Source organism: Cydia amplana, chromosome 11 (assembly GCF_948474715.1).
Source record: "Cydia amplana chromosome 11, ilCydAmpl1.1, whole genome shotgun sequence".
Lineage (NCBI taxonomy): Eukaryota > Metazoa > Arthropoda > Insecta > Lepidoptera > Tortricidae > Cydia > Cydia amplana.
Window position 1 is genome coordinate 885,321 of NC_086079.1, and position 13,857 is coordinate 899,177.

Sequence of the window (13,857 nt, forward strand, 5' to 3'; positions counted from 1 at the left end):
TTTGTTCAGGCTCAGGCGTTTGATATTGTTGATATGGTATTAACACTCAATACATCAAGCCATATTGTAATAATTTAATAATAGATAACCTAACTTATTCCTTTTAACTAATTTCGTCTTTTAAATTACTCAAATGCGCAACACAATCAAAATTTCAATTTTTTGTATTGGGAGTTCCACAAGGGTCTAACCTAGGTCCCCTTATTAAACTGCCAAACAAAGTTATTCCTCCAAACATTTTCTTCTGCAATTATTTGTCGCTTTCGTTTTGTGCTATGTTCGAGCCAATATCGACTTTACTTGTATAGTAACAGAGGTTATTTCCGGTGCAGATGTGGAGGACGTGAAGTTTGTGATAAACTATGACTACCCGAATAACTCGGAGGACTATGTGCACCGCATCGGGCGCACGGGACGCTCGCAGAATACCGGCACGGCGTACACGCTATTCACTCCGAACAATTCTGCTAAGGTACCTTGCCTTTAAGCTTTCAAATCACATTGTACCTTAATTTGATATACGAGGGGTATTCAAAATATTCTCGGTATGAGAATGAAAACAAACAAGTACGAAAAGTTTGATATTTTTATTTTTCAATATACTCCCCCCCTATGTTCATACACTTAAAAGATCGATCAATTATTTTTTTTAATCCTGCATAAAAATATTTTTTATCTTTGGTGTAAAAATGCTCCTCCACTGCCGCCTTCAATGCTTTATCATCGGAAAATTTATTTCCACGCAGATCCTTTTTAAGATTGGGGAACAAAAAGAAGTCGCTGGGGGCTAAGTCCGGACTATACGGTGGGTGAGTAACAGTTTCAAACCCACATTCAACAATAGCTGCCTTGGCAATATGAGCAGTATGGACGGGGGCGTTGTCATGCAGAAGCATAACACCTTTGGTTAACTTTCCTCGCCTCTTTTCTTTGATTACATCCTTTAATTGGCGTAGAATGTTAGCGTAGTACTGTCCTGTGATATTTACACCTTTTTCTTTATAATCGATCAGTAATACTCCTTCACAATCCCAAAATATCGTGGCCATGACCTTGCCAGCTGAAGGGATGACCTTGAACTTCTTGGGATGAGCTGAACCCTTAATGTGCCACTGCATGGACTCTTGTTTACTCTCTGGGTCATAATGATGAACCCAGGTTTCATCTCCAGTAACTATTCTTTGCAGCACCTCATCAGGATTTTCACCGCACAAGTCAATAAAATCGGAACAACAAGCTACACGCATGTCTTTTTGAAGCCGAGTCAGCATTCGCGGAACCCATCTTGCACTTACTTTTGACATATTAAGATGGTCATGGATAATATCATGTACGGTACCAATAGAGAGATTGGTTACTTGTGCTATAGATTTTACCTTCACTCGACCATCTTCCAATATAAGTTTTTCCACTTTATCAATATTTTCTTGTGAAGTAGCTACTACAGGCCGGCCAGGTCTAGGGTCGTCTTCAACACTCTCCCTTCCACGTTTAAACTCGCTTGACCACTTTTGAATGGTAGATAAAGAAGGAGCAGACTCACGGTAAACACAATCCATTTCCTCTTTTATGGTTTTTTGATTTTTACCCTGTTTTGTCAAGAATTTTATCACGCATCGATGTTCTAATTTAGTTAACATTGTCAATTCCCACATGATGTTCATGTTTGTTCAGCAATTGCAGAAAAACAAAAGAACATCTCGGTTCGAATTATACTTTTTTTTAATGTCAATGAATAAACCTTAGCGGCCAGTAACGAAAGAAATTTTAGAAGAGGTTGTAAGATATCAATACCGAGAATATTTTGAACGCCCCTCGTATAAGGTCAATGTGGTTATTTCCGTCCACGAGCGTATATATATTTGATTTTAAAACGCCGGAAAAACCATCTGCTTTTGATTGAAACTAAATGCAATCGCTGTTTTGTCGATGGAATTATGAATTTTGTTCGTTGTTCGAGAAAACCCTAGTAGACGGAATAGCTATGACGGAATTAGCCACACATTGACCTTAGGAAATTCCGTTTTGAGACTTGTTTTCATGTTTCATATATGTATTTCTTAGGCCAAAGATTTAATGTTGGTACTGCAAGAGGCCAACCAGGTGGTGAACCCCAAGCTGCTGGAGCTGGCGCAGTGCGGGATGGGCTTCAAGGGGAAATACAGTAAGTGCCTTTATTTACTATAAATACAGCAAAAAATTGAGGGTTTAACCGCGTTTTCCTAGCGTCATTACACCAATTAAACCACTAACCAGTATAGAAGGATAATGTAAAACAACTTTGCTTTGATGTAATGTATTTCAGTACCAATACCATCTTTCCTTTACATACAGAGTCAACAGTAAAACATAAGGATAATAATCTCTTTTAACAATTCATCATTCAATTCATTTATTTTTCTTTATTGCCTCAAAAATTACCGTAAAATGTTGATTATTCAATGAAATGTAGAAATTTACTCTTCTAGACGAATTGTTGTTTTATGGTACTAAAATGTATTTTTACGCAAATTAACTACGAAAAGATAAAATCATATCTTCATTACACTGATTAACTATTACGATTTTTACACGTTATTAAATTGTACAACGGGACTTAATCGCGTATTTAAATTTTAAGATTTACCTTCGACGTTTCGAGGACGGCGTTGTCCCCGTGGTCTCGGAGAAGACTGGCCAAAATTGACATCAACATCGAGTTTTTCGAAATACCCGCACTCGGTCTTGTTTATCAGCTTGAACGTTTTGCGCACTAGGGATGTCACTGTGGGTGTGGGTGTGTTATGTTGTGGAGTTCGCCGCGAGCAGCCGTTGCGAGCGGTAGTGTCGAGCGGAGCACCGCGCTTCGTTTTGCACTGATACCTAGACTGTGTTGTTTTCCTTATTCCCGTGCGCATCGCACGTGTGCGATTACGCAACAATTAGTGAGCATTGCACCGCTTATCTTTATAAATGGTGATTAATGGACACTGATGATGCCGACCCCAAAGAACAAACTAGTGAAATTAGTTATATAAATAGTAGTGCTAAATTAGTAAATAATCAATCAAACAATATGAACAAGTGCAAAGTCAATAACAAAGTAGTAGGGTCAATTTTAAAAGACTCAGATGGCAGATTTCCGGTCGAATGCTGGCACTGCTCGAAAATAAACAATGTAAAAAACTTTTACCAGTGGCATAGTGACCAAACCAACATTAAACAACTTAAGTGCAGTGACTGCCATAAAGAAACCAGTGTTAAATGTTTCCTGGAACTAATACCCAATATAGAAAAAGATGAATTAAATGGTTGTAGCCATATTATCCGAATCATTTCGTGCAATGCGGCTACATGCCAAGTAAATAATAAAAATTGTCGTGAATGCAATAAGCAGTTCCACATTAAAATCATTCCAAATCTTGATTTGATCAGCAAAGAACGCGTGATTTGTGAATGTAAAATTGTTAACGACTACATGATTTACCCACATAATCAAGTCAATAAAACTAATAAACAACGAAAATCGCGCGGCAAAAGTACTGAACTTAGCACAGCGAGTACCACACCCGGACGTCGAGATAATTCGAGAGGCCGGCCGACGCATGCTTCAAAGGACGAGGTGGCGGATCACATACGCGTGAATATTCCTACCACAAACCGTTTTGATACTTTATCGCAAACCAACGAACAAAGTACGCAAGAAGCACAGAAATCGAGCGACGAATGGGCTCAAAAATATAAAAGTAAGAAGCGGGCCCGAATAGACCACTCTGGACGAACAACAGATAAGAACGCGATCATCAAAACATCCGATATAACCACTGGAGAGGGAAATGCTTCAACGCCGAATGCAGAGGCTAAGTCTGTTCCTTATCAGCAACCATCGGCACACATACCAATGATTCGAATCACCGACCGTGAACTGATTGAAAATGCAGAAGCAGTTAAAAAGATAAGAGACACGACTATCTCACTTGGTTGCTGCTACAGCATTACACCAAATAAAAAAGTAATTTGGATAAAGCCCAAAAACGGAGAATCTCGTAAAAAAGTGATTGAAGCTCTTAGCGCGCTGAATAAAGAACTGAGATTTGTAGCCCCCGTCCCCAAAGGGGAACAACAGCATGCAACGAGAGTCATTCTTCGTAATAATACATACGATGAACCACTTGAGACACAACTTGATGAGATCGAAAGATGTATAGGCATCCGTCCACTCAATATCAAAAAAATAAAGGACCACCTGCAACTGGTCATTTTTGATCCATCGCATAGCTTCGAAGACGTGGCACAAGCGATGAGAAACACCTCAGATCACTTTTTTGGAGCTCCCAAAATGAAGCCGGAGCCATACAAAAAAGATCCTAAACGAGTAGTGCAGTGTAAAAATTGCTACCTCTTTAACCATTCAACATCAGCGTGCCACGGCCGCAAATGTCCGGAAACAGTTACTGTAGTCAATCAAGAAAACATGGAGATCGAGGTGTGTTATGCTTGTCACAAACCAGGGCACGGAGCAAATCAAGTGAAATGTGAGCATTTTCAAGCTGAAATTAAAAGGCAAATGGACCTGCATGCTGCTCGAGAAGCGAAGAATAAGAGACCAACTATCACAGCTAGAAGAGCATTGTCGAATAATATTAAACAAGGAGTTTCTTTTGCGAATGCGGCCTCTGCCCTACAACAAACAAACAGCAACGCAGACATTGGTAGACAATTACGGCAGTCCAGTAATCAACAGCAGGTCTCTCCCACAAATGCATCAATCGTCGTACACCCAATGGACAAAAAGATGATGCTTATTGAAACCATGCGTAAACTATGTAACATACTTCTAGAGCTCACAAATGGCGACTTCTTATAGGAACATGCACTTTGCAAAACTACGCATATTGCATGTCAACGCTCAGGGGCTAAGAAAGAAATTCGAAGAACTGAAAGCTTTGACAAGTAAGTACAGACCGCAAATAATTGTGGTAAACGAGTGCAAGCTTGACTTTGATAAAGTAAAATACAACATCAAAGACTATGATAAAATCACAGATTCCAGAGCAGAACACCTTACTACTGCAATGTACATAGCTAGAGGTCTGAGATGGACGCAAACTCATCTTACTACTAACTGGCAGGATGACGATAGAAGGATAGAGGGTGTAGCTATCCGTCTCGTTGTTAATCATGCAACTGGAGAATCAATTAACATCAAAGGTGTATACATCCCGATCCCAAATCAACATCATGCACGCGACGAATTCGAGGATATCCTAATGGAAAGCAGCGCCGTCGTGATTGGAGACATGAATCTTCAAATGAGAATACTTGGCCACACACGAGACAGAAGCCTCGGTACACTTGTTAAACGACTACTCCAGGAAAATGTTTGTTCGTTTTTCAACACTGGACTGCCGTCGAGACCAAATAGTCAAGGTAATGGTATACTAGACACCGCAATTCTCACACATGAGTCACAGAATATAGACAGAGTTACAGCGAGAGGTATTGAATCGATCGGCTCAGATCATTTACCTTGGTTGCTCGATCTACACATCGATGTGGCTCGAGAGCCAAAGCTAGTGCGAAACATGAAAGCGATCTACGAAAACGAACAACTCTCCAAAAGATACGAGGCTATTTTTGCTGAGACCATGGGACATCTCGGCGATATTAACAGCGATGCAGACTGTGACACGTTTATAGAACGGTTGGAAACCTCCCTGACTGCAGCGCTGAATGAACTGGCTCCGCTAAAAGAAGATTGCAGACGAGATCACTTACCGCCGGAGATCAAGCAACTCATCATAGATAGGAACGCTGCACGCAAAAAAGCGTGGCGCTTGCGACATAACCAACTACGACAGCCAGCTCTACGCCGAGAACACAATAGACTGAAACGCGAGGTGTCCATTGCGTTGCGCACTCTTCAAGAGGAATCTTGGCTGAAGATTCTCGAAGATCCACGAAATAATAGAAGTCATATGTGGCGCATCCAACGCAGCATGAAAATGCCACCACAAAAATTACCGCAGATTCCGAACTGCAACACTGAAAAAGAAACGATTGACGTGCTCGTTGATGCGGCTATCGTTAAAGAAGCTATTATCTCACCGGAAGATGAAGGGACAGAGAAGACAACTCCGTTTCACCCACTCGATCTGACTTCAACTGATGAAATTAAAATAGCACTCAGAAGGTTTAAGAACAAAAAAGCGCCTGGCCCGGACCAACTACGAGCGGACGCTCTAAAACTCGGAGGACAAACATTTCTCGAGGCATACAAAAAGGTAGCAAACTACGTGCTCTCCACAGGCTACTTCCCGAGTCGATGGAAGCAAGGGGAGTGTATCTTCCTACACAAATCAGGTAAGAACCACAGAGATGCCAAATCATACAGACCCATAACGTTACTTAACATTATGGGTAAACTGTGTGAAAGGTTAATACTGGCAAGGTTACGGGATATTAGCCGTAGACTACAACCACCGTTTCAACATGGGTTCACACAAGCACGAGGTACTGGCACACAAATACTTCGCACCGGAAAATTTATAACCGACGCGCTTGAGGTAAAAGACAGTGTAGCAATGATATCGACTGATTTAAGTAAGGCATTCGACTCGATAAATCATCGCGGTCTTATCAAGAAGTTGCAAACCAAAAATGTTGAAAATAACTTAATAAAGATGATAGAAAACTATCTGATGAACCGGACAGTGCGAGGCAAGTTTCGCACCACCATAGGAGAAGAGATGCGCGTCCCACACGGTGTCCCGCAGGGCTCCATACTTGGGCCTGTTATTTTCAATTTGTACGTGCACGATATATGGGATGAACATGACCGACTACAAGGTATCAAGTTGTCACAATATGCAGACGACCTCTGTGTGCTGAACAGGGCAGCCCGTCCAGACCAGGCTACAACCAGAGCAGAATGGGCAGTGGAAACTGTCATCGATTATTATAAGCGCTGGGGGCTGAAGTGCAATGTCGAAAAGACGGAATGCATCATGTTTACCAGAAAAAGGGGCTACAAACCAACGGTTAAACTGAAAGACCAGACTTTGCCGTATAAGAAAGAAACAAAGTACCTCGGAGTCATTTTTGATAAGACAATGACGATGGGACCGCACACGAACCTGGTAACGACAAAGGCAAAGCGTATACGTGGAGCCCTCAGCTCAATCATTGGCTACTATGCAAAAACAGACATCACCGTGAAACTTGCCATCATTCAAGCATGTCTGTTACCGGTACTGGACTATGGTACCGTTCAACTCCTGCCACGGTATAGCAAAACGAACTTGCTTAAAATAGAGAGGCAATACCGTATGGCTTTAAAATCAGCAGCACAGTTCCCGCGACGCACACCTACTGAAATGCTGTGGGACACATTAGATTGGGACCCGTGGCACATTCGTGTCCACGATTTGCATCAAGATATGCTGGAGAAATTGAAACAGCTGAACATAGCGGACCTTGATACCCCAGGTGACGCATATCTCGGCTACGGTCAATTTAACCCCTTGCTCACTAACCATAGAATAGGAGACATTCCGTATATTGTAAATAAGAAAGACCGCAGGAGACCACTCAGTACAAGAGTAACAGTTCCCAGGTCACATAGATTGTAAGTTAGTTTTAAGTAGTTATTAAGAACACAACAAAGAACGTTCAATGATAGTTGTCCTTATATAAAGTAACTAACATTAAATCAAATACACCACACTTGCACTGATCTCACCTAGACTTAAGCAAGTATACACCCCTGAGACTCGAATGGGAGCAGGGACACAAGTTCTAACCGATTTAACTATGAAAATAAACCAATTCTGATTCTGATTCTGATTCTGATTATGTTGTGGCACGGGGAGTCCCGTTGTACAATTTAATAATGCATATCTTCATTTTAACAATTCGAGGATCGTTTGCTACTTTTTGTTTTTAATGTGTCAAATTACCTTACCTTTACTTTTACTCTGTAGATCGTGGCCGCTACCGCAACGATCGTGACGACGACAGGGGGGGCCGCGGCGCGCGCGGGGGGGGCCGCGGCGGCGGGCGCGGCGGCGCGCGCGGCGGCTCGCGCTTCGGAGACCGCTCTGGAGGTATGTATACCTTTACAACCTTGTCTTCGCTGTCTCGTGACCGAGGGTGACCAGTCATGTACGATGGGTATTGAAAAGACCGGGAGGGGTCCTCCTTTAGGGGTCAGCCTCCTGGCTGCGATAGAGACTGCGAGCGTGGCGGCTCGCGCTTCGGAGACCGCTCTGGAGGTATGTATACCTTTACAACAGACTAAACTTGTCTTCGCTGTCTCCTGACCGAGGGTGACCAGTCATGTACGATGGCCGCAGTGATCGGGGATTTCTATGCCACTTGGGGTGAATGACCTCAATCATTATGCTAGTATGGATATGCCGCGGGAATCCGGGATTCGTGTGCGATATAGGAGAGTGTTTTGGCATGTTACTGTTAATCAATTAATCATGCATTGCATATGTTATTAATATTAATAATAGAAAATTTGATTACAGATCAATTGAATATATCAATAAAACCACTAAGCTCGCATTACCTTATCAGTTTTGCATTGCCTTTCAACGACCGAGTCGAGACCCATGTTTTTTACGGTCCCTTATTTTATAAACGAATTACCAACACCGAAATAGCGTTTACTTTTCGAACAGTTTTGTTCCTATCGCGGGCCAAGTGGCGTATCCATATTACCATTTCGACTTGATATCCCGCGGTGTGGCATAGAAGACCGTTCTGGAGATATGTTATCTGCACCGGTCTGACCATGACTGTGACCAAGACCCGGTCATGAAAAAAGACATCTCACATAGCTACATATACACACATTACAATTTAAATAATACCTTGTATTTATTTATGTTTTATAGCCAGTTATGACTAGTGGGTCTGTGAGCTGTAGACCTCGCGAGCAGAGCTTAAAACTGAATAAATGTATGGCAAAAATTTTTATTAAAAAATAGGTATAGTACATGTAATATAAACAAAAAATTAAAAACTACATAAAGCTACAAACAAAAATTAAACGAATACGCTTAACCCGCGCTTGATAAATAAAAAATACAATTTTTTTAATTTTTTGAAAATAAAAAAATAAAATAAAAAACAACTATACGAAATTTAAGTATAAAAAAATACAAAAAGTTATGTAGCAGTATACAATTACTGGGGATGGAACCAGGGACCTGCCGATGCAAACAAAAAAAGCGAACGTTTGCAAAATACGCCATTATAGTTCTTACTAAAGCTGACGAAATTTAGTTACTCATTCTCAATTAAAAACTAAATATCTAAATACCGCCATAACCAGCGATACAAATTTTCTGAATTTTTGGCCATTTAATCTATAAACATATCTCAATAAGAAAAAACTTATGATACCGATACGACTATTTGTTTAGGCGGGAGCTATCACGACTCCGCCATTTTGAAAAATTTCCAAAAACCGGATCGACAAAAAAAAATTATTTAGTCATAGAATTCGGTCACAAAATTTCACGAAAATCGGTTAAGAATTGTGACCTGTAGAGGAGAACATCCGGACATACAAAAGCAAAATGCCCGAGTCAAAACGTAGACCTTCGCTACGCTTCGGTCAATTACAATTATGTTAGTTTTAAATCGTATATGTTTTCTTATAAAACAAATATTTTAAGTGGCATAACAATGTGCCTAAAAATATGTATTTTCAGGCTCGCGATGGGACAATAACTCCAGCAACGACAATGGAGGCGGCTACCAAAGTGGAGGAGGTTTTGGCGGCCGAGGCGGCGGTTTCGGCAACCGCGATGGCGGTAGTGGTGGTTACGGCAATCGCGATGGCGGAAGCGGTGGTTTCGGCAACCGGGATGGCGGTAGTGGTGGTTTTGGCAACCGCGATGGTGGTAGCTACGGCAACCGCGAGGGTGGCGGTTTTGGCAACCGTGATAGTGGGTTCAGAGGACGCGGCGCGACTAGAGGAGGTGGTAGAGGCCGAGGTAAGAATTAGTGTAATTGCTAAAAAATATATATATGCAAGTTGTAGTACGTTTCAGGAGATTATTCATGAATTAATTTTGCAATGGAAAATGTTAGGAAACTAAAAAACCGGCCAAGTGCGAGTCGGACTCGCGCACGGAGGGTTCCGCACCATCAACAAAAAATAGAGCAAAACAAACAAAAAAACGGTCACCCATCCAAGTACTGACCCCGCCCGACGTTGCTTAACTTCGGTCAAAAATCACGTTTGTCCCCACCCCCACTTAAATCTTTATTTTATTCTGTTCTTAGTATTTGTTGTTATAGCGGCAACAGAAATACATCATCTGTGAAAATTTCAACTGTCTAGCTATCACGGTTCGTGAGATACAGCCTGGTGACAGACGGACGGACGGACAGCGGAGTCTTAGTAATAGGGTCCCGTTTTTACCCTTTGGGTACGGAACCCCAAAAAGCGGCAAAGTGCGAGTCGGACTCGCCCATGAAGGGTTCCGTATTTAGGGGATTTATGACGTATTAAAAAAAACTACTTACTAGATCTCGTTCAAACCAATTTTCGGTGGAAGTTTGCATGGTAATGTACATCATATTTTATTTTTGTTTTATTATTCTCTTATTTTAGAAGTTACAGGGGGGGGGGGACACACATTTTACCACTTTGGAAGTGTCTCTCGCGCAAACTATTCAGTTTAGAAAAAAATGATATTAGAAACCTCAATATCATTTTTGAAGACCTATCCATAGATACCTCACACGTATGGGTTTGATGAAAAAATTTTTTTTTTAGTTTTAGTTGTATGGGGAACCTCCAAAATGTTTTTTTCTTTTTCTATTCTTGTGTGAAAATCTTAATGCGGTTTACAGAATACATCTACTTACCAAGTTTCAACAGTATAGTTCTTATAGTTTCGGAAAAAAGTGGCTGTGACATACGGACGGACAAACAGACCGACAGACAGACAACGAATCCATAAGGGTTCCGTTTTTTGCCATTTGGCTACGGAACCCTAAAAATGGACATGATATATAAATTTAGATTTTTAATTGTGGCCCGTACGGATTGTAGGAATTTTTAAATTTATTTCATAGATGTCTAATATGACCTCATTTTTACTTTTTTCTGAAAATGTCGCCAATATCTGGGCCTCAATATACATGTAAAAAAAATATTAATTTCGTATGAATTTCATACGTATCCAATTCTTAAAAATGTATAAGTCAGTAGCAATATATTTTTATTCGCTTCCATGGCACTAAATAACTACTTATTTGTATTTTGTAATTTTTATTGCTTGTAAAAATTGGACATGTATAGTGCCCCTGGGCAGGCGTGTCTCACTCCGCGATTTCGTCGCTTTGCTACAGGTAGCTAAAAGTACATCCGTTCGGCCCCAATTTTGGGGAAAGCCATAAGCCGCGCGTGGCGCTGTCGCCACCTAGCGGCTATATCTGTGCTGATCGTGACAGACGCGTTTTGTTAGAGAGTGAGTCTTCTGTATTTAGTACTATTATTTATTCTGTGCCCTGGGACCTATTTGCTGAACAAATTAGATTAGATTAGATTATTTATTTCATGAAATAAATTACAGTACAACTTTGCCTAAGCCAAAATTATAAGAATTTACATCACAATCGTCAAAAACTAAAAACTAACATGCAAGAATTCCATAAACCATTATATAATTTAATATTATATCTCCCAAAAAGGATCGTCAGGGTAGTAATTCACAATAAATATAAATATGAAATATATATATATATATATATATATATATATAATATATATATATCAATTTTTCATTATAAAGAGTAATTACCATAAAATATTTAATAACAGAAATATGTCAGTTGAATAAGGCAATAAAATTTATATTATGCAAAAGTAAGATCCATAAATTCCTTAACGGAGTATAAGGTTATTCAATAAAAGGTTTCTGAGTTTGCGCCTAAATGTTTCGTCCGATGTTTCAGATTTTAAATCAGCGGGTAGATGTTCATAGACCTTTGGTCCTATTACGCGTGGGTTCTTTGTCGCTAAATGTTTGATTTTCCCTCAGGCGGTTCTAGTGGAGGCTTCGGCGGAGCCCCGACGGGCGGGTTCAGCGTCCCCCCCCCCGCCGCGCCCGCCTCCTACTACAACATGTACGCGCAGCCACCGCCGCCGCCCAACAGCAAGTTCATGCCCAAGTAATACTGATACTCGAGGTCTGTACCAGGGATGTTGCGGATGCCGATTTTTTGACATCCGCGGATGCGGATGCGGATTTTTAAAGGCTCACATCATCATGCGGATGTCAAGATAGGTACATAAAAAACGTCAAATGTTACATTTTAGTAATTTTTATTTCAAAAAACCGGCCAAGTGCGAGTCACTCTCGCGTTCTAAGGGTTCCATACATTAAGTCCCACTCACGCTTGACTGCTCATTTCTAATAGGTTTTTTTGGCTAATGACTAAATTACCTAGCAGTGTAGCACTTACGCCGATGCTAAGACGTTCCTGTACCGACCTGTTCCACATCCGCATCCGCATAAGCTCCGCATCGATTTTATGCGGATGCGCTTGCAGATGTTGAAAATAATGCGGAAGTTCCGCGGTTGCGGATGCGGATGCGGATGTTCGCAACATCCCTGGTCTGTACTCTGGAGGCCCTAGTCTAGTTAACATCATAAATAGACCAATTTTTAAGGTGGATTGTGTTTTGAACTTCAAATTGTGATTTTTAATAACCATAAAAAAAGAGCTGTGTTGATGCAAATTGAGTTGCACGAATGTTTAACCTTTTGGCCGCCAATGACCGATATATCCGCACCGTAGGTTCAAAGCCAAAGACCGATTAATCGGTCACATATCACAGAGCAACATAGACCTACGTGCATATGCATAAAGTTCAATTTCAGTTTTGACACTTTGGTGACGTGACGTCAGCGTGACAGCTTTTGTGTTTGACACGGCATCGAAAAGGTTAATATTTTGTGAATCATTGCCACCCTAAGACTTAAATGTAGGTGGATGTTTAAGAATACTCTCTATAGTCTCCAGTTTTATTAGTTTGTTTACAAATTTAGAAACAATATAACCCTCTAAAATTAACCGCAGAGATCAGGTTGTTAAACATAATTAATTCTGAGGAAGATTATTATGATTAAGATTATTCTTTACGCATATTTGATATGTACTGACACACCTATTATTTAAAGTATGATTAAAAAAAAACTTAAGCTTCAAAACATTACATGACACCTCTATCTTTTTTTAATATTAGCAAATAATAAATAATGTGTTTAAAAATAGGGATCTGTGCCTCTTTTAAAGTCTACTATTTCCTCCACACAAATTAAAACTTTAAAAAACCACCATTGTTTTTTTTTAGAATATCTATATCAAAATTGTGATTTTATTATTGCATTGCAAGCCTAGAATGTTTTTTTTTAGAATATCTATATCAAAATTGTGATTTTATTATTGCATTGCAAGCCTAGAAATACTTGAATTAGTGAACTTAGTATAATAATAATGCTTTGGATACTGGACAATTCTCTAGAACTATGTTCATCAAATTTCTAGAAAAATATGTGTGAAATAGAGGGTACATTGAAACTACTGTTGTGTGAAGTAGGTTTACACATTTACTGTCTGTGAACATTCCCATACTTTGTCATAGAGCACTGGTTGCAGTATGTGAAATGTGCAATTCATCAAATAAATGTTTATATTATGTAAGGATTTTCTTGTTTTATTTCCATGTCTTGTCTTTTCCCTCGTAGTAAAGAATTATTGATCGTAAAGATGGTGTCAAGTCGTACAGAAAATCGTGCTTCCTATTTAACAGCTGATGTTGATGGTTCTGTCAAACTTGGTCAAACG

The 13,857-nt window shown here is 40.1% G+C and overlaps 1 protein-coding gene across 1 annotated transcript in view; it reads left to right on the top strand.

Moving 5' to 3' along the window:
• Nucleotides 1-13,857, top strand: part of LOC134651923 (uncharacterized) — a 343,848-nt gene that overhangs the window by 15,715 nt on the left and 314,276 nt on the right. The window contains exons 8-12 of the mRNA XM_063507037.1: nt 333-472; nt 2,065-2,164; nt 7,962-8,084; nt 9,705-9,989; nt 12,048-12,195. Of these exons, the coding sequence (XP_063363107.1) occupies nt 333-472; nt 2,065-2,164; nt 7,962-8,084; nt 9,705-9,989; nt 12,048-12,181 (782 nt within the window). The 3' untranslated portion in view covers nt 12,182-12,195. The remainder of the gene's footprint in view (nt 1-332; nt 473-2,064; nt 2,165-7,961; nt 8,085-9,704; nt 9,990-12,047; nt 12,196-13,857) is intronic.